This window comes from Puccinia triticina, chromosome 18A (genome assembly GCF_026914185.1).
Source record: "Puccinia triticina chromosome 18A, complete sequence".
Taxonomy (NCBI): domain Eukaryota; kingdom Fungi; phylum Basidiomycota; class Pucciniomycetes; order Pucciniales; family Pucciniaceae; genus Puccinia; species Puccinia triticina.
Genome location: NC_070575.1, coordinates 1,301,257 through 1,322,327, shown reverse-complemented (window position 1 = coordinate 1,322,327; position 21,071 = coordinate 1,301,257). Strand labels below are relative to the sequence as shown.

The following is a 21,071-nucleotide window of genomic DNA, read 5'->3' as shown; positions in this document are numbered from 1 at the left end:
TCTACAACTCCACTTCTGGTCAAGCATTCCTTGGTGCACCGGTGCTCAACTCACCGGCGCATCTGGTGCAGTCCTCCCAGTTTGTTCCAAATCTGATTCACTTGCCAAGTATGCAAGTCAATTGACCCTTGAGTGAAGTTTGTTGATACTTGCCAGTAGCATTCGAACTACTCAATTTGCTGCGAAAACCTCCAGTGTTCCTTGACCACTTTCTGCTCCTTGAACTACTCAACAACACATCATGTTGCCAAATCGTCCAGCAGGTTTCAGTGTTGTTAAGCAGTTCAAAGAGCAAAAGTGGCGAAGGAACAAATCGGGCATGGGTAACATCTTGATGTATCAATTTGACCTTAGAGAGGTCAAGAGGTATCACAGCAGGGAAGACTGGGGAGAGGCAAGGAAAATATAACAGGCAGATGGGAGGGTCGGAGACGAGTATCAAGAGCAAGCTGTGGAAAAAGAGAAGATTCAAGAGTCTTCAATTGGTGGCATTGATCGCTGAAGACTGGGGTCTGGGATAGGAGTGTCAGTGGAGCTGACAGGAACAGTGCTCTCGAGGGGGATAATATCAATGTAACCATCGTCGAGGTCAAGGTTTAAAGTTTGGATGTACTGCACCTTAAGCCAACGACTTGGTCTAGAGGTGAACATCTTGATAGGGGTGCGCAGCCGAGGATCGGTAACCAGTTTGTAACCTGCTCGCGCAAGGTCTCGTTTATTTTCCGACCACGGCCAATGATTGATGGCGTTGTTTGTTTTTTCGAGTGCAGGGGGAAAGTAGTGTGGGAGCAATTGTTAGTGAGAGGAATGAGTTGGTACATGAAGCTGGTGGATACTTGCCCACAAATTGAATCATCCTTTTGGTCACATTTGGGCGTGGGGCGCGCACCCGGCGAGCAGGCTTGTTGTGCTTAGCGAGGTCCAAGGCAGAAGTACCAACCAAACTTGCCTGAAATCGAGCTGGGTAGGTGGTAGGCTGGTCGACTTCGTCAGCGAGCTCAACAAATGGCAAGGCGCAATGAGTTGATTTGGTGAGCTGGAAGGAGTGGCGACCGAGGTGTGTTGATACCGCAAAGACAATCATCTCGCAATTGCATGTCTGCGCGATTGAGTTGGCCTAGAGGAAAGGAATATAAATGTCAGATTGACATCGTGGTTGGTTTCTAAAGTGGAAATGTTGATTACCTGGTTGACCCAGTTGGCCAGGAAAGCTTCCACTCGACTCTCCGCCTTTGAAAGAGACACAGGACCTCGTAGTTGACTCGACAGAGGGGGGTTTGATTGTGGATTGAGGGCTTCCTCTACATCCAAATCATCGTCTAGAGCTAGTTTGGATGGAGTGAGCTCAGGCTCCGGGGAAGGGCTCCGACTGGCAGGGTTAGTGGTAGGCAATCCAGATGTTCTGGGTGGTTGCTTCCGAGTGTTGTATCGCTTGTACAACAGAGAGACTTCGCGCATACCAAGCCGGTGCCCGGCAACTCCTTTCCCAACTGACAGTCAAACGTTAAGCATTCTTTGTAAGGAAGGGTGCAGCGGAAGTAAAAAGTGCTTACCTCCGCGAAACTTCTTGCGAGCTGAAAGTTGCTGAAGGAAGCGATTCCATTTGTTAGGGGGTCGGACAGCCTTTTGTGTGCCACTGTGGGGTCAAAATGATGATATTTAAGCATGTAGAAGGTCAAGGGTATGTAGAATTGGATCAGCTTCTTACAGGAACTTGGCGACCATCTCCATGGAGACTTCTCGCTTGATTGCTTTGCTGACAAGAAGCTTTCGCTGCTCCTCGAAGTAGTTGACAAAAAATGCCCTGTCCGCCTCAGACATGGCTCCTTTGGACCGTTCACGTGCAAAAGCAACAAGATTGGCAACAGTATGTGACAGCACCTCTTCGACCGACATAGGTTGGGACTGGCGGGAACGACCATCTTCCTCCCGGGTACGAAACCGCTTACCGTTTCTTTTAGGAGCTAGGGCATTTAGGGCTTCATGGAGACCTTCAAGAGGTCCAGAATGATTAGGGGGACAAGGTTCGGTGGATGGAATGTTGGAATTAGCTTGTCTGCGGTTAGTGTCAAGAGGATGGTCTAGGGAAGTGGTTCGGTTAGCAGCTTCCTCCAAAATATCTATGGTGGATCGCAAGCCTGCACCAGGCAGGGGGTGGTGAAAACCATCAGCACCGGGAATGTTTCGGATCATTCGGGCTTGACTGCTGCCATTACAATTTTTAGCAGGAGGGGGTTGGCGGGGTTGCTGCTTTTTGCGTTTGCGGCTGGACTTCTGGTTAGCAACGGGGTGGGTATGGGGCTCTGGGTTAGGTGGACGGGGACCGATGGGATCACTTAAAGGGCCAGGGAGGCTGGACTGAGCGGAAAACATCTACGATGAGCGTTGAGTTTGGAGACGTGTGGAGTGCGGAAAAGTTTTGAGTGCGGCAAAGCGTTGAGTTTGGAGACGCGTGGAGTTTGGATTTGGAGACGCGTGGAGTTCGGAGGAGCGTGCAGTTTGGAGAAGGATCATGGAGGGAGCTGGAGGGAGACCTGGGGTAAGTTAGGTTTCAAATGCGGAGCTTCGCGCCGCCCTAGAGCATGCTCGAAGTACATGCTGCCTTGCGCAAAGTTAGCAATGTGTCTTGTTCCGCAGTGCTGCGAGGCCCAGCGGGCCACGCAGCAATGGAAGGCGATCGAACGTTAGTCGCGAGCTCGGGACCTGCTTAGTCATACGGGTGTGAGAGGGCATGCGAGGGCACCGAGGGCCACCTCTGGGGACCTTGTATAGCCTGCATGTATCATGTAAGCAGGCTATTCAGTAGGTCGTATCCAGTCTTCAGGGGTGCAGAAGACAACCCTTCCAGGTTTGCGAGATCCTCAAATCATATCATTTGCACGTGTGCAGCCACACACGGCGGGCATATTAAATATTGTTTTGCCGCCCGGACTAGCCGTATCACATTGCTACGACGTGAAGCTGTACTTGGTCGTTCACGATATATTGCCTAATAAGATTTATCAACCTTGACGAGCTCACACACACACAGGTCGATTAGCTCACACCACCCGCAAACGGGTGTGGTTTTCTCCGCAGCCACACCCAGTGGTTTTCCTGCGGAACTCGCGCGGCCCCCCGAAAACTCGTGCGGCCCCCGGACCCCCTAGCTGCATATCATTCGGGGTCCTTATGGGGCCGACCGGTCATCAGCATAAATCTCGATGACCGGCGAGCTGGCTGGTCATTGAGGTTGTATAAATGTACCTCAATGACCATCTGAACGGTCATCGAGGTATACATAAACCTCGATGACCGGCCAGCTGGCTGGTCATTGAGGTACATAGTACCTTGATGACCAGAGCCGACCGATCATCAAGGCATAAACCTCGATGACCGGAGCCGGCCGGTCATCTGTATACTTCGATGACCATCTCAATTGAACGGTCATCGAGGTGTGGTATTCAGATGACTGGCCGGCTCCGGTCATTGAGGTCCTTGATGACCGGTCGGCTCCGGTCATCAAGGACCTCAATGACCTCAATTACCGGAGCCGGCCGGTCATCTGGATACCACACCTCGATGACCGTCTCAATTGAACGGTCATCGAGGTGTATGCCTTGATGGCCGGTCGGCTCCGGTCATCAAGGACCTCAATGACCGGAGCCGGCCAGTCATCTGAATACCACACCTCGATGACCGTCTCAATGGGACGGTCATCGAGGTTTATGCCTTGATGACCGGTCGGCTCCGGTCATCAAGGACCTCAATGACCGGAGCCAGCTGGACATCTGGATACCACACCTCGATGACCGGTCAGCTCCGGTGATCGAGGTGTATGCGTTGATGAACTGTCAGCTCCGGTCATCGATACACCGCGATGACCGGCCAGCTGGCTGGCCCTTGAGGTACATATTTAGGTACCTTGATGACTGGAGCCGACCGGTCTTCAACGCATACACCTCGATGACCGTTCAATTGAGACGGTCATCGAGAACGGTCATCGAGGTGTGGTATCCAGATGACCGGCCAGCTCCGGTCATTGAGGTCATTGAGGTCCTTGATGACCGGAGCCGACCGGTCATTGAGGTCATTGAGGTCCTTGATGACCGGAGCCGACCGGTCATCAAGGCATACACCTCGATGACCGTTCAATTGAGACGGTCATCGAGGTGTATGCCTTGATGACCGGCCGGCTCCGGTCATCAAGAGCCGACCGGTCATCAAAGCATACACCTTGATGACCGTTCGATTGAGACGGTCATCGAGGTGTATGCCTTGATGACCGGTCGGCCCCACAAGCACCCCGAATGATATGCAGCTAGGGGGTCCGGGGGCCGCACGAGTTTTCGGGGGGCCGCGCGAGCTCCGCGCGAAAACCACTGGGTGTGGCTGCGGAGGAAACCACACCCATTTGCGGGTGGTGTCAGTTGGTTAGAGCGCCGTACTAATAGGCCTCAAGGGGGCCCAGAAGATATCTCGCTACCGAGCGGAGAGAGGCTAGAGGGACCCTGCAAGGCAAGGTTCATGCGGATGTCATGGGTTCGACCCCCATATTGACCACACTTTCCTTGTGTGGAATTGAGAGCATAATGATTTTTGAAACTTTGGTGATAGTTTTGTTGTTTCTTGTGGACGGGGAGGTTTCGTTGGAGCATCCATATGAACTACTTCTCGTGAGGTAGGGATCTAAGGTTTTTTACATAGCTAACTTGACGATATGCGGGGAAGGCCGAAGGACTGGAGCCTGTGATTCACTTGACAGGGTGCACGCCTTTTGGGATACTTAAAATATAGACTGATTGAACTTCTCCGGATACTTTTGTCACCAGAGGCGTCCCTTTTTCGACTCCTCGGGTATCACACCTCCTGTGAGGAAGCTGGCCCCACGGGGACTCCGGGCTGTCTCGGGACCATGCTGTCGAGGTGGGCATCACATGCACGGTGGTACACAATCACAAAGACTTACTACCGTCAACAAAAAACGCATGAGATCAACTCCACAGTGTCCCAGTGAAACTTCGAATTCGATGCGAGCGAAGCCGACAATCATACATGATGATCAAGCACCAGAGGAAGAAGAAGATTTCATGTCGGACAAGTTTCTCAAGCAAATCACAGTCGAATCATCATCAGAAACTAAGACCTATTCCGAAAAACGCAAACGCAGACTGTTAGAAGCCTCCACAACAAACCAGAAACGATCCAGATCCCAGCGAGAGATTGAGGCCCGAGAAGAAGGTTTGAGTCGAAATCTGATCCAATCAAATGTCGCACGGGAAGAAAACGTCCAGCCAGAGTCGCATAGCAAGGCCTTTCAAATGATGTTGAAGATGGGCTTCCAGCCAGGGACCTCGCTAGGCTTATCAGCGTCTAATTCGTCATCAAAGGAACCCATCAACATTGTCCCTAAATCAGGTCGGGCTGGTATTGGAATATCGACCAAGCCGGTGTCCGCTGCGAAGTTCCCACGTCTACTCTTTGGAACCGAAGGGAAACTGAAACTTACGGAAGAAGAATCAGCCCAACGAGAGGCCTTCTTGGCTACGTCTCGTTCCCGTTTCGATGGCCGAAAAGTGGAAGCTATTCTGGGTCGCGCCTGTAGGACCTGCGAGGAACTCGATCGCCGTCGTAGATTGGATTCTAACATCTTCTGGATCCATACATCTCAAGATGAAAGAGGTCCACGTCTTAATACACTGGACAAGTTGATATCAGATGATTGCCAAAACGACCCCGATAACCTAGCCGAGGATGCAGATGACGAAGAAAAACAGAACTGGTTGGCTCTAGAACCATCAACCAGACTATCCTGTACACTCGAATATTTACGGGAAGAATATTTGTAAGCGAGTTTTGAATATGTTCAAGCTGCCTTCAATGTGTTATTGTGAGATGGATTCTTACCGTGAATACTCTTTTGTTTTCTGAAATATCTGCATCGATGACCAAAAAGTTACTGCATCTGGTGTGGCTGCCAATACGAATCATTAGAAGAACTGAACAACGAATGTCCTGGGGAGGAGGAGGATGATCATTAGAGTCGACGTTGATTTCACCCCGCCTCCAATTTTGTCATAGGTGCTATTGATTCTACGTACTGCAATACTATCTATCTATCATCTTGTAACTTCACATCTCTAGTCGTAAAGCAAAACATCACGCCGCAACCCAACTTGCCTGTCGCATCCAACATTAAGATCAACCATTGAAAGGGAGAAGATAAGAGAGAAACAGGAAGAAGCAAGAAAAGAAGGAAAATGTAATGATAAAGAGAATGAAGTCGCAACAAAAGATCCCTCTGGTTGGCCAATTATCTGAAGAAAGTTGAGGAGGAAGTGGCAGCCCCAAGTTTCAAGCCCATGAATTCATTACAGCAATTGCAGTTCTTCAACAAGATACCCAAAACGTGACATGCGTAAAAACATACTGCATTGGATTCACAGGCAAATGGTCTAAACTCTTGTTGTGCTTGCGGTTGGTTGATGGAGAAAAACTGACTTGGGAGCTTGGGAAGATGACACGTGTTCAGACCTTGATTTTTTCCGATCATGTTCAGAAGGGGTGGAGTGCCATTTCATCACACTTGATGAAGATTTGTTCAAATATGGTTCCCTGGTGGAGTTTACCTAATCCACTGCAGATTGTTTTAAAAGTTGTCATGCACCTGTTTTGTTTGAGTTTCAAATGGTCTGGATTCCCTCTGGAATCTCAAACTTCGATGGTGCATCCCACTACTCCAACCTAGCTTTCAGGAGCAGTGCTGATTTCGCTACCGTATGAAAAAGTTACTGTTTAGCCTGTACCTGCAGGAGCGCTCATTTTTAGAACGTGGAACAGTGGGAAATCTAATTATTTTTTCAGACTCATACAAGGTTCAGAAGAAATAAATTTGTGCAGTAAGAGTGTATTTGAAGTAGCTAATGTAATATCTTATCTTGTGAAATGGTGGGTCAGTTTGCATTTACGTCTGAGCGCGTTGTTGGACTACAAAAGAAAAGTAGAGTCTCAAAACACGATTAGTGATATTAATTTGTCTATTCAAAGTTTTGAAGCATGATGGGCATCCGACTCAGAGTTTGAGATCAATTGACACAATCGGTCGATACCATTGACGATCCATTCAGCGCCGGCGTCTGAGGTTAGCCACTCAGTGCCCTGACCAAGTGAAGGCTCGCCGACTTGGTGGAGTTCCTCGCCAGCTTTCTTGAGACCGTAGACATGCGAGAGTAATTGAGGGCCTAGGTTGCCAGCCGCGCGAAGGGTTCCAACGGCTATCAGACTGGTACCGATCCGTCCAATCGGGCCAGGGTTTCCCGTAGGGTCGGATAACAAGGGTCCGTAATGAGAATGTAAGATGTGAACCGGTAAGTCGGGATGGGCGGCCGAAAGTTTGGATATTAACTTCTCGTCTAACGGTCGATAGATAGATTTCCATGTGCCCAGCGCTCTTTGAGAGACCTTTCCGATCGAGTTCTCGTTCACATCGGGTATTCTTCTAGGTTTTTGTTGGTCCAATGGAGGGATTAGGTCCGGGTTCGAATTTTCCAAAACTGCTCTGAATGTGTTCAAGGCATTGATTGATTTGGCTATTCCGATAAACGAGATCGATTTCAATGCCGTCTCCCTAATCAAGTTTGCATTGTAAAGCGATGCCTTGTTTCCGGTCGTTGAATTCAACGATGCCCAAAACGGTTCGAAGGCGCTTGGTCTATTGAGTGAAACTAGGGCTGCAGTCTGCGTACATGGGTGGAAAGAAAGCAGTTTGTAAGTATGCATAAGGCTGGTTCAGAGAATTTCGACATAGGGTTGCTCAACTGAAAAAATCGTCCAACTGTCAGAGGTCAGTCGCTTGTCGGAAGCCGTCCGATTGAAATCGGAGAGTAGTCCCTTCAATTGATGGTGGAATGCGGCGGATTGAAGACTGGGCGGATGTGCATTGACGCTGAGGAGTTGTTTTAACGCGGGTGAGATTTTCGACGTAGTCATCTTGCAATAGGTTTCGAGGCAGGTTGCTTCGCCCTTCAGGGATCAGGAATTTGGTTGGAAGAAGTAGGTAGCGTCCTGTAGCGTCTCCGAGTCGATACAATAACCTCCCGCAACGCGGACCTCCTGAGATTTGAATCCTCGGTCGCTCCCACCCGGGGCAAACCCGGGTCATGAAAGCCGTACAGGTTGCGCGGTCCTGTTTAGTACATTAAGATTTCCCGCGCCCTGTGTCATGTCACAGCTGCATGACAGGCTTTCATGCATCACACTCGCGCAACACCTGTCAACTGTCTGTATTATCTGTTCGCATGTCAGAAACTCCAGCATTTAGCCAAAGCACAACTAAAAGTCTGAAACTATATTATACATTATAGCCCGTCATGCCTGGTTATGTATTTCCAATATTCACCATAACCGTAATATGTATGATGGTCCCCCAAGCCCCCATCACCCGATCAAGTCAATATTATCTACATTGATACGTACATGAGGAAACAGATTATGTATATACTATATGGTGTGTAATGACTAGAGTATTACGATAAAGGATCGGACAGGCCAGAGAATGAAGTCTCACGAATGTCTACAGACGAGCTAATGACAACGAAAGGCGTGATACAACTTTATAAGAGATTGAGTGTTTCTTAACAATAGTTCACTGATAACTTTGAAGAATGCCTTTTCAGATTTCTGATGATGATGATGAGAAGAAAACAAAAATATTACGATGGAGAAAGAGAAGAAAACAATCAACGTGAACTACAACTGTCTTATATTCCTTTCTTACAAGATTATCTGTGCTTTGTGGTTGGATTTCAATCAGATGATCTAAATGTAACGGAGATACAAGCATCGTATTTCCTAGTATCGTGTTTCTCTAATATCCGAACCCATTGCGTCGTTTCTCTGTGTGAAAGTAATCTTCAATAAGCTAGTTCTCAAAATTGTTACGCGTATGTACGCGTATTTAAAGTAGACAGCCTTAGTCATGACATTAGCGTAATCGGACGTAACTCCGATTCTCACAAATATACTTTACCTTATACCCGTTAATAACAAAGGAACTGGAGTACCGTTGTTTCGATGAAAAGTTAGAAGATATGAGTGTAACAAACGCGGTATTTGAGAAAGAAAAAGCCATCTGTCTGCCGCTGGAGTAGCGTGCTTCCATCGGATTAGATATTCTTCCGTCCCTTTCCAAGGTGTTCGATGGTCCAATACCTCCGAAAACAACTCCCAGTTAATGTCTTTAACCGGAGCTGAATAGACAGCAGGATCTACAATTGCTGTGCGGAATGAGTTCTCGACGGGATTCTTGTAAGGAGTAATAAGGGAAAGATTGAAAACAGGGTGGAGTTTTGGGTAATGCTCCTTAATATCTAATCGGACCGCCCCTTCTCCTACCATCTCGATAACTTTGAAGGGTCCAAGATGTCGGTAGTCAAGTTTTGAATTTATCCGTCTAGTTTGAATGAAACGTCTAGACAACAATACCAAATCTCCTGGTTCGTATGGGGGAGTTTCTCGTCGCTTCCTATTATAATACAATGCCTGCTTCTGTTTTGCGTCTTGTAAAGACGAACAAGCCTGATCCTGTATCCTCTGTAGATCCTGTACAACCGTGTTAGCTTTTGATTTTCCCGAAGAAGTGGTAAGCGTATTAAATCGAGGGTGGAAACCGTGTACAAAGAAGAAAGGCGAAACACCAGAAGTTGAAGAATGTAAATTATTGATAGAGAATTCAGCCATATCTAGCTTTTCCGACCAATCCGTTTGATTATAACCCACGAAATGTTGTAGATAATCTTCTAAAATTTGATTCATTCGTTCTGTCTGACCGTCAGTCTGAGGATGATATGCGGTAGACGTCGCTGCTTTAATATTTAACAGTTTCATAAAGGATTGCCAAAATTTGCTGGTGAAGGTAGTACCTCGGTCAGATATTATTCTGTCCGGTAGTCCATGTAAACGAAAAATCTCTCGTCGAAATAGTTTTGCTAACTCCTTTGAAGTCATAGCCTCCCAACAAGGAATAAAATGGGTGGTCTTACTCAAAAGTTCAACTACTACTAGAATGGAATCAAACGAATGAGAGACGGGCAACTTTGTAATGAAATCCATGCCTATCACATTCCATGGTCAAGAGGGGATGGGTAAGGGTTGTAAGAGTCCCACCGGTTGTTGTCTGCTTGCCTTAACGCGTTGACAAGAGTCGCAAGATGAAACGAACGATATAACATCCTTTCTGATGCTAGGCCAATCAAATGTTTGTAGAATCAATGATAAAGTTCGGGCAATACCTGGATGACCAACAATTTGGTCCTCGTGATACATCTGAAGGACTTGTGCTCGAAGTGATGAAGGTACAAACACGCGATGTCTGAACCAATAGCAACCCTGGCTTAAATGATACAGGTCTTTTTCTTCCTTCGGAAGAGTCAAGTACGCTTCCTGTAAACTCGCCAGAAAAGAAGATGAGACTGGTTGAAAATATATATCATGTTCATCCCTTGCGTGAGACTTTGCCTCAATAGAATTGATAGAGAAACGAGCTTGTAAAGAATTTGGAATTTCGAGTTTTTCCGGAACTTCGAAATCCGGTCGCCTACTAGGGGCATCTGCTGGGTTAGAAGTTCCTGAAAGATGAAACAGCTTATAGTTAAAGGAATCAAGAAATGCAGCCCAGCGAGCTTGTTTCGGTGTGAGCTTTTTCAACGTCATAAAAAATTTCAGATTTGCGTGGTCTGAAAAAACCAGGACTGGATTTGAAGTACCAGCAAGCCATGCCCTCCATTCCTTGAACGCCGAATATACTGCGTACAGTTCCAAATCGAAAATAGCCCAAGCCCTTTCTTGATCGGTCAGCTTGCGAGAAAAGAAACTAACCGGTCGAAGACGACCAGTAGAATCCGGTTGGCTTAGGACACCGGCTATAGCAAATCCCAAACTGTCCACGTGAACTATTCTATCTGCTTGAAACGAAAAGTGAGAGAGAAGTGGAGCAGATAAAAATGCGGATTTAAGCTTTTCAAATTCCTTGATTGCCAAAGCTTCTTTCATCTTTGTCGGATGAAAAGCAGCCTCCTTGGTAAGACCCGTTAGATCATTAGTAATAAGAGAAAAACTAGGTATGAACCGTTGGTAAAAATTACAAAACCCTAAAAAACGGCGTAGGCCTCGTAGAGTTTCTGGGATAGGCCATTGGATAATGGTGTCTAATTTTCGCGGATCCATTCGAAGACCCTGAGAAGAAATGATAAATCCCAGAAACTGTACTTCCGTCTGGAAAAATTCACACTTTTTCAATGAAGCCTTTAGGGAGTATTCTCGAAGCTTCTTAAGAATTGAAGTTAAATGTTGGACATGCTCCTCCTCGGTCTTTGAGAATATAAGGATGTCATTGATATAGACAAAGCAGCAAACATCAATGAACTCTTGTAAGACGTGTTGGATAAATCGTTGAAAGGTGGCCGGGGCGTTAGCAAGGCCAAATGGCATGACCATGTATTCAAACAGTCCCCAAGGTGTGCGAAAAGCGGTCAAATATTCTTGACCCGGAGTTACCCGTAACAGGTTGAATGCTGATTTTAAATCAACTTTGGAGAGGAATTTGCACTCGGCCAGGTTGTTGAGAAGGAGAGAAAGGACTGGTATAGGGTAACTATCCCTTACCGTCATTGAATTTAGTCCTCGATAATCAACACAAGGTCTATTGTCCTTTCCTTCAGTTTTAACAAAAAAAATGGGGGCTGCAGCGGGTGAAGAAGATAAACGAATAAAACCCTTACTGAGATTCTCGTCAATGTAAGCGCGCAATTGTCTGCGTTCGCCTTCGCTTAGATTGTACAATCCTCCGAAAGGAGGCGTACATCCCTCCTTAATTTGGATCTTCAAATCAAATTGAGGTCGAACAGGTGGTAGTGATTGCAAGCTAGCTATAGTAAACACATCAGCAAAAGAGCGAAGAGCAGATGGTAACAACAAAAGTTCTTCTCAAGTGAGATGTAGATTATTAGTGATAGAAGCAACATTAAGGGTTTGAGTTGAAAGAGAAAAGCGAGAATTACGAAGGGGTGGTGAAAAATAGAGTTGTCCGTTGGCACCTCCGACCCAAGCTTGATTTGCTTTGAGCCAAGGGAGTCCAAGTATTACATCAACTGAAGAAAGAGAAACCACGTTGAGAGAAACTTCGGACAGCCGAGAATGATTCAAAAAATCCGAAGACGCTACACTGCCGGTCCAACACTGACTGACGTCGCCGGAGGAAGCTGGTGTTCCATCAAAGCTTCTGCACGAAAAAGGGATGGTTAAAGGTGTTAGCTTTAGTCGTTTTAGTCTTACAAAGTCTGTGTTGATGAACAAATCCCCAGCGCCTGAGTCCACCAAAGCCATGGCAATCACAGGGGGGAGCCCAGGACGGTATAATTGAATTGGGATAACTAATCTAGAAGGTGAAGAATTCGGAAGGGAGAGAGAATTTAAAGAAACAAAAGGGGAGGAAAGAGATTTGAACTCGCCATTATCAAGTGGTGCACCTGTTTCGTCACAGCCAAACATCAACATATCTGCGAAAGAACCCGGCCCAATATGATCCCAAGAATAAGGAAGAGCACCGGAACCGGTTGTTGCCAAGTCGATTTGAGTGAGTTGAGTGGTTGGGGGAGCGGATTTGGAGAGTTTAGTGAAAAGGGCGATCTTGTCTTTTATTTGAACCTCCACGTTGGGACAGGAGCGATTGGTGATGTGAGTTTCATCATACGGCTTATGACAACGCTGGCATAATTTGTGCTTGACACAGAGGGAACGGTAAGCGGAGAAGGTGAAACCAACACTTGCCGTGATTGCGTCGATGTCCATAGGGGTTGCAGTGGAAGTTGGAAGAGAAGGAGGAGGAGGAGGAGGTCGCTGAATTTGAAAGTCTGCCCGCTTGGTTGATAGATTGGTCCGGAGAATGGTGAGTTCGTCCAGGATGTTGGCGGCCAAAATGCATAGCGCCATCTTTTCCTTCAAATCGGTCGCCTCCTTCCACGAGTCCTTCTGGATAGCGATTTCGAGTATTTTCGGATTAATAGCAGCTTTATATACATCAATGCGACAATCTTCGGTCAAATCTACGGCGAACACAAGAGATCTGAACAAAGAATTAAAGACATCTAAAGGCTTATTGCCCTGTTTACAAGAATACAAGGCTCTCTTTGCGTCTTCAACGCTACTACTATCGGCGAAAACTTCTTCTAAGTGAGAGAGAAAAGAGCGCATAGAAACTAAACATGGTAACACATAAGGATCTTCGGCGGATGCGGATTTAGAAGGGAGGTTTTGGGTTCGAGCATTCTCTCTTAAAACGGAAATCCACCATAAATAAGAAGGGGCTGTTTCAGAAATATTACCATTGGAGTGTCAAAAATGTCGGACCACCCAATTTATCTTGCTCTTCTCGTTGGGGAAACGCGCCTCCACTTCGACCAAGCGATCCTTGATGAAATACAAGAATTTATTGATTTCCTTCGGGTTGCCGGAGAACGAGGCGTGTGTCATTACCGATACATCCGAGAAAGCTTGAGGTACCGATGGTTGAAGTTGAAAATTCAAAAGTTGATGATGAAAGGATAAAAGGCGTTGGGTGACATCTTGAAGCGTGAGTTTGATGGTGTTGAGATCGACTTTGATACTGTTGATTTCGTTGGAGAGATGGTCGGTCTTTTGTTGTCCGGATTGATGGTTGAGCTGAAGATTGGAGAGGACGTTGGCCAATTCCTGGACGCGTTCCTCTTGATTAACATCCATTCTAAAGTATTTAAATCCGGTGATAAAAGAACTAAGAAATCTCCAAGAAGTATGATCGTAATATTTTTGTAATGACTAGAGTATTACGATAAAGGATCGGACAGGCCAGAGAATGAAGTCTCACAAATGTCTACAGACGAGCTAATGACAACGAAAGGCGCGATACAACTTTATAAGAGATTGAGTGTTTCTTAACGATAGTTCACTGATAACTTTGAAGAATGCCTTTTCAGATTTCTGATGATGATGATGAGAAGAAAACAAAAATATTACGATGGAGAAAGAGAAGAAAACAATCAACGTGAACTACAACTGTCTTATATTCCTTTCTTACAAGATTATCTGTGCTTTGTGGTTGGATTTCAATCAGATGATCTAAATGTAACGGAGATACAAGCATCGTATTTCCTAGTATCATGTTTCTCTAATATCCGAACCCATTGCGTCGTTTCTCTGTGTGAAAGTAATCTTCAATAAGCTAGTTCTCGAAATTGTTACGCGTATGTACGCGTATTTAAAGTAGACAGCCTTAGTCATGACATTAGCGTAATCGGACGTAACTCCGATTCTCACATGGTGACTGTGTGTATTGCGCTCCATGCGGCATGTACATATGTGCAGTGATGTGAGCTATGTGTTAAGAGATTATGTGATATGGGTTAAGGGATTATGAGTATGTAATTCCTGTTTTGCACTTGAGTGGGTGACTAAACATGTACATACAATGCATGTCAGCTGTACAACAGCTGCGTGTGGGCTACCGCGCTAGCTGTCCTGTATGCATGACAGGTCCTCCATCACCTGACATGCGTACAGGACCGCGCAACCTGTTTGGGTATCGGGACCCGGTTTTGCCCGGGGTGTCCGGCGACAGATAAAATTCACTTCACAAACTCACCCATGGTCTCATTAACTAGGCCATGTTTCCACCAAGTAAATTTGTAGGTGTTTCTACATTCTCACCGTGTCGAACATGCGATCCCAGGGACTTCCTCGTCCTCGTCTATGTGCGTGCCGCTGTCTTGCCGACTCCTCGACCCTCTACCCCACTCCTATGAATCCGCCGCGGTGATTCTCCTGGTTCCGGCGCGCCGCCCATCTTCTAAACCTCACCGGCCCACTTCCATGTACAGAAATCCCCAATCTGTCGGTCTTGCCTCGCCGACCTCGGTGGTCCGCTCAGACATCCCTCCCGAGTCCCGACACGCCGCAACTGCCGCCTCTTGTTACGTACTTGAGTGACATCAGGCAGGTGTGTTGGGTGCGCCTGAGCTTTAACTTCGGTGTGGGCTTGTGTGATGTGCTGTAAGGCCCAGGGCACTGTCAGCTGTAAGAGCCTCTTGACTCATCCTAAAAAGCTTGAGTTTATCTGGGTAGAGTCTGAGAATTATGCATCACCTGTAAAATCTGCAAAGGAACCTAGATACATTGACAGTCTACCAGAAAAACATTCCCCTTTCCCTTGGGATTCTGCCCACATTTTATCCTGAAGGCTCTGCACAATTTCTTCACCTTCAGATGTTGATCAACATCACGCACAAATTTTTATACATCTCTCTGTACATACTGGGAGCCAGTCAGATAGCACTGTCAAGTCTTAATGGACCAGCAGTGATCTCTTTGGGTAAGAAATGAATATGTTGTTACTATTTGCCTTTCTTGGCTTAACTGGTCTTTTCATCTTTTTGAATGTTTCATTACCCTTTGGATTGTTTCCCAGGATCTAGTGATCTTGCAAAAATGGATGGATACACAGGAAATGTCAAAAACCAGACATGTCTGAGGCAGAGATTTTCTAAAGCAGAACCTACAAAAAAGGGTAGGTGTTGACCTTTTGATCCCAATCCTGACCTTTCTGCTAACAACCAAATCACGCACTTGCATTCAAACAGAAAAAATTGAGATGTTCAAAAGTAGAAGAAAAGGTATTGAGGAAGGAATTGACAAACTCAAACGTTTTAGAACTTCACATCAATTTCAACACATGCTCACCAACAAAATTGAAGGATTATACAATGAATTGAAGGCACAGACAAAAATTAGATTTGGTATCAAACTGAGTAATTTATATTCAAAAATTCCAATAAGTGATGATCCTATCTCTGACATAGATGCCATACTGATGAAGCCATTCCTGGAGCGGTGGAGAAGTGTGGAAAAACTGTTTTCCAGTTTTCAAAAAAGAAATCCTCAAGATTTTGAAGAAGGTTTCAGATCTGAATATTCAAGAACCCTATTTCTTTTAGTAGATCTGATTCATCTATGCAAGTTCAACCTAGGAACACCATATTTCCTCAAAGATGTTCACATTTTCAGGCAAAAAGCTCTAGAAATTGCAGTTATATGCCCAATTGAGGAGCGCAGAAATTCCAACATTGGCCTGTATGGTTGTTGCGGGATTAAAAGTGCAAGAGAATTTGGGGAGACTGACAATATAATAAACCATTTTATTAAATCTTGCCAATGTATGTCCCCACCTTGCCATGATTCCACTATCTTGCCTTGTTTCTGAAGACCTGATTTTTTCTTATGTTCCTGGCCCGTCTTGCCTGGATACACATGACTGCATGCAATACAGCCATCTTTCCACAAGATCAAGTTCTCTCCAAACATTATGCCATTGCAAAAATAATTGAAACTGAGGCACAACCATCTGTGGAATTCAATGAAGAATCTGAGAAAATGAAAAATGTATTCAGACACTTTGGTTCAGCCAGCTTTATTGAAGATATCAACAAGATGGACTCAAGCTTAAGAATTCAACAAGGAGCTGGAGTGAAAGAAAAGACAGTCAGTCAGGAAACAATGCTCACAATTCAAAGTGTGCTTGAATACTTTGACAAACCTCAAGCAGATCTATCCAGCAATATGTTCAATTTCAAATTTAGAATGGCCTACCAAATTGTGAAATTCCTCAATATTCACTATCAAGAAGTTTTAATCAAATTGAAGCCTGATCAGATTGATTTTGATTTCCTGCAGAACAAACTGATATTGATGGGATATTTAGTTGAATTCTGCCAGGAATGGGGTAAATGGAACCGAAACGTTGAGAATTACAAAAAACCTGCCAAAAATATATTAAAGTTTTATGATACACAGAATGAACTACAAGAATGGATTGAGAATTTATATGAAAAATTGTGTGGGCTTAGAATTCAAGATACACACCAAGCAATAGTGAAGCCACCTTTCTGGAAACAAGCACGCATATTATATTCAAGACTTTTGTCATTACCATTGATTTGAGGCTTCAGATAAGGCCATATTATCCCTAGAGTTCTTTAATCTTGACTGGCTACTAAAGCATATCTGTTTTCTGTTGTTATGCAAAAACATCAAGGGCCTGTACCATGGGCCTCAATTTTGAAAAATTTCAACTTTTTTTGCCCTCTACACAAAAATTGAAAACTAGCAGAGGGTTCAAATGTTGAAATTCTTCACATTTAGGCTCCAGCCTACATTTTGGCCAGGCTCAGTTTTTGTCCCAAGAAATTTTGAGGCAAATGAATTTGGAAAATTTCAATTTTCATGCCCTATGGTACAGGCCCTAACCCAATAGATCTTCACTTCTCAAACTTTCACAAAGCAGAATTCACAGGTTTTTTTTCTCAATCATGCCTCACTTGAAGTTTCCCCTCCTCAGCCTGTTTACTTTTGGTTAATATCATTCTTAGATTCATTTTTAGTTCTTTGCTTCTTCAATCTCAAAAGGGGGACATGTAGTGCCTTTAGAGGGTTTATTTGAACTCATGACCATACTTTCAATTACTTTTGCCTTCATTTTCCAAAATGATACATCTATCAATCTTGATATCAGCCGGAAGGAGAGGTACAGCACTTCAGTCGTGGAAGCGGCATTTGAGTTCAAAGACTACTAGGGTCTGTATCCTCTACTTATTTTCCAAACTTCCGTCAATCCTAACTTGACACAAGTCCCCCCTGGTGGGAGGCTCGCTGTGGCTGGCCGCGAAGCAGCCCCTCCCGCAGGGAGGGACTTGTGCACAAAGTCAAAATTTTGGCTGAGAAAGAAATCACCAATGGCTGGAGGAAAAATACTTAGCATCACCCAGCCTCCCCCTCAGCTCCTGTGGACCTGTCCCAGAGCCAAATTAACCTTCTCAATCTCAGCTTTCAAATGGTGCTGGTCTCATCTCCCCAATCCTTATCATTTTTGCTGTACTAATGTTTTAAAAATAAAAAAAACACAAAGGAATGTAAACCAAGGAATTACAACCATCATGCCTTGTGAATATTGGATTCACAAGCCTGCAGATATCTGCAGATCCTACACCTGCAGCCACCCAATTGTTGCAGATAGGATATTCAATTGTGCATATTATCAGAAAATCCAAAATTGGATCTTCAGTGCAATGGAATATCCTCCAGGATTCCTTTGACCTCCAAAACGGATTCCTTCAATCAGTTTTGGAGTTCATGCCTCAAAAACTTGGGGGAGGGTGCCCATCAGTACTGCCAAGAAAATTGTCTATTCAGTTTTTCTTGTACATATTTTTTGTGCTAAATTTTAGATTGTGTTTTTGTGTTTTTAGGATTGAAAATTCTCCCTTTGTCTGCCAGCCTGCAGACATTATTCATAAGCCTCTCCTACGGAGAGCCCTCCGGCCGGGGTCCCCCGGACCCTCCGTTCGAGAGGCTTAGTTAAGCTAGCGTCAATCAGAGGTGCGACAAGGAAAAGGCAAGCAGCCATCCTTCTGAGACATGGCCTCCCTCTTCTGTTGAACTCATTCATCACCCCACCTGAATTCACAGATAGGTTGGAAGGGGTCCGGACCTGCCCGCCTTATACACTTCGTGCCTCTTGCCGGACATGGTTGTCCGTGAAGAAGGCGGGAAGCCGTGTCGGAGCAATCCACAGGCAGTTGCAACTGCTTGCCGCTCCCATGGGCAAGTAACCTGCTGTCGGGCCGCCGCATCCGAAAGGAAATCGAACAGGCCGCTCCGAGGGCTCATCTGTGGTGAGCCCGCACACTTAGATCAGAGAAAATGTTCTCAGATTGATACTCATAATTTTCTCTTCAGGAAACATATCAATCTAAAAGATGACGGCAACAATGTGAGTGGCACTTAATTGCAAAATATGTGAATTCGACGGTTAGTTGGACCACACCGAAGAACTATCTACATCCTATGTGAGGCGCTAGGCCGCAGCGGGCTCGGCGGGGACTGAGGCGGGAGCACCGGTGTCTTTATCGGCGGCCTCTTCAGCATCCTTTTTGGCCTCGTTGATGGCGATCTTGACGTGCAACGCGCGGCCGTCCATCTCCTTCCCTTGAATTTCTTCCAAGGCCTTCAGTTGGTTCTCCTCATTAGCAAATTCAACAAAGCCGAACCCTTTGGATCTTCCGGTGCTCGATCCATAACGTCGGGAAACCACATGGGCCGACACGACTTCGTAGCTCGCAAAGAACTCTTTCAGTTTTTCGTCCGTCACATCGAATGGCAGATTGGCCACAAACAACGACCTATCAAGCAAAACAAAATAAAATCAACTCAAGTTCATCAATAGGGAAAAAAACGCGAGATTTGGATGTCATAATTTCAACAAACGTTTGGCTGGGTTCGCCTTCTGGTGGACCTTTTCTCCTAGGGCGTCTCTCGCGTTTGACGCCATCTACAGAAGCCGCTGCGACTGGGGCTTTTCCTCGCCTACTGCGAGTGCGGGTTGAACGAGGTTTGCTGGCTCGCTCTTCCTCGTTATGAGTGGAAGCATCGGTCACGGCACCGTTATCATCTCCGCTGGCCTCAGGCCTGGGTTCACCAGCGGGACGGCGGGCTCGACCTCGCCTGCTTCGACCACGTCCAGCTCCATTTCCGCTGCGTTTGGCCTAAGGTAGATTATTGATGCCGTGAGAACTCGCAAGGATGCATTTTAATAAATGAGCTAAACCTTACCTTAGAGCCAGTAGGTGAGGGATCATCAGTTTGGGCATCGGGGTCCTGGTCACTAGCTTTCGCATCCCCGTTGGTTGGGCGAGCTTTAGACGCCTTACCAGCCCTGGCAGCTGCGCGTGGGACTGGGCCCCCAGGTGTGCCCTGTTTGGACCATTGACAAGCAAAATACATTAAATATTATCGGTGTTGAAGGAGGAGACTCCAGAGACTTACGGGAGCAGGCTTCGCGATTTCAACGTTAATGGCTCGCCCGTCGATTTCAGTTTTGTCGGTCGCGGCGACAGCTTTTTCAGCCTCCTCACAGGTGGCAAAGGTGACAAAGCCATACCCCATGGAGCGTGTCCCACGGTGGATGATTTGGACGTCAGAGCTATTAGACACACACGATAAATCAAGCAATAAATATGTCAGTTCATGCGTTTGAGTGGAAGACTATTGGGGTCATCGCGCGAAAATCCCGCCCCGAAAAAGGCGGGAGATTTGACTGACATCTGACCATGAGTGTTAAACACATCTCGGAGTTGGTCGTCTTTGGTCGCGAAGCTGAGGTTTCCGACAAAAACCTAGATCGGTCGGGGCGGAACTCGGTAGTTAGTTTGAATCTGCAAAGGATCATCGGGGGCCATATTACAGCATATTCTCACCTTTCTGCCTAACTCTTGGATAGTGGTAGCCTCCAATGCATCAGTAATGGCAGCTACACCATCGGTTCCGTTAGGGGCGGCGTCATTGTGAGAGGTAGCCATTTCAAGGTCGTTTGGCTGAGTAGGTTGGTTCGTCTGCTTATTTCTGATTGGAGAGGGGATGGACCTGAGCAGGTTGGTGGATTATCAGCGCTCTGAAGAGGCTCGCAGATGCAAGAGGTCTGCCAACGTGGATGATCACCCCAGACTATGAAGCGACTAACCAATGAGATCGGGTGGTTCGAGAGCAAGTGTAAGGCCGAAAAGTTAAGCAGGAATGGGGTCAATCGATTTGAAGGAGCAGACCGAAGGTGGGCACTAGGGGGAGCAGCGATCAATAACAGGTGGGATCAAGGGGACATGAGCTGTTGACCATCCTCCAGCGTCGGCCAGTGCAACCGAACCATGACCAACTCTGATCGGGGCACGAGCGCAACGCCCAACGGTCGAGCGCGCACAGCACCGAGTGGCTGCGGATACGTCGGATGTGGTTTACAAAGGTGATAGAAAAACTCACCTCTATTTCCCAGCCCATTTCGGTCGGATAAATAGCACACCAAGCCCTGCTATTAGTATTTAGCCTCTGCCTTGATCAGACTAGCCTTAACATGAACGTCTTTGTGGCCAGCCAACCAAGCCACTGTGGTGTGTGAATACAGGCTTCAAAAATCTAAGAGCATCCGTATCGCTGGCTAACTTAGCGTGAGCTAAGGACTT

General features: G+C 46.2%; 4 protein-coding genes across 4 annotated transcripts; 1 reads left to right on the top strand and 3 right to left on the bottom strand.

The window, feature by feature from the left end:
• Nucleotides 1-468: 468 nt before the first annotated feature.
• On the bottom strand, nucleotides 469-2,373 carry PtA15_18A169 (uncharacterized protein; the record flags this gene model as incomplete). The annotated part of the gene is made up of 5 exons (XM_053164680.1): nucleotides 469-695; nucleotides 820-1,117; nucleotides 1,186-1,490; nucleotides 1,554-1,636; nucleotides 1,895-2,373. The coding sequence occupies 5 exons, from the start codon at nucleotides 2,371-2,373 to the stop codon at nucleotides 469-471; spliced, it is 1,392 nt and encodes a 463-aa protein (XP_053028666.1).
• Nucleotides 2,374-4,916: 2,543 nt separating this feature from the next.
• On the top strand, nucleotides 4,917-6,020 carry PtA15_18A168 (uncharacterized protein; the record flags this gene model as incomplete). The annotated part of the gene is made up of 2 exons (XM_053164679.1): nucleotides 4,917-5,824; nucleotides 5,936-6,020. The coding sequence occupies 2 exons, from the start codon at nucleotides 4,917-4,919 to the stop codon at nucleotides 6,018-6,020; spliced, it is 993 nt and encodes a 330-aa protein (XP_053028665.1).
• A 1,000-nt stretch (nucleotides 6,021-7,020) lies between these two features.
• On the bottom strand, nucleotides 7,021-7,968 carry PtA15_18A167 (uncharacterized protein; the record flags this gene model as incomplete). Its single annotated transcript, XM_053164678.1, has 2 exons — nucleotides 7,021-7,716; nucleotides 7,798-7,968. 2 exons carry the CDS (start codon nucleotides 7,966-7,968, stop codon nucleotides 7,021-7,023), a joined length of 867 nt encoding a protein of 288 aa, XP_053028664.1.
• A 10,948-nt stretch (nucleotides 7,969-18,916) lies between these two features.
• Nucleotides 18,917-20,185, bottom strand: PtA15_18A166 (uncharacterized protein; the record flags this gene model as incomplete). Its single annotated transcript, XM_053164677.1, has 6 exons — nucleotides 18,917-19,241; nucleotides 19,327-19,469; nucleotides 19,538-19,604; nucleotides 19,672-19,812; nucleotides 19,885-20,041; nucleotides 20,161-20,185. The coding sequence occupies 6 exons, from the start codon at nucleotides 20,183-20,185 to the stop codon at nucleotides 18,917-18,919; spliced, it is 858 nt and encodes a 285-aa protein (XP_053028663.1).
• Between the last annotated feature and the right edge of the window lie 886 nt (nucleotides 20,186-21,071).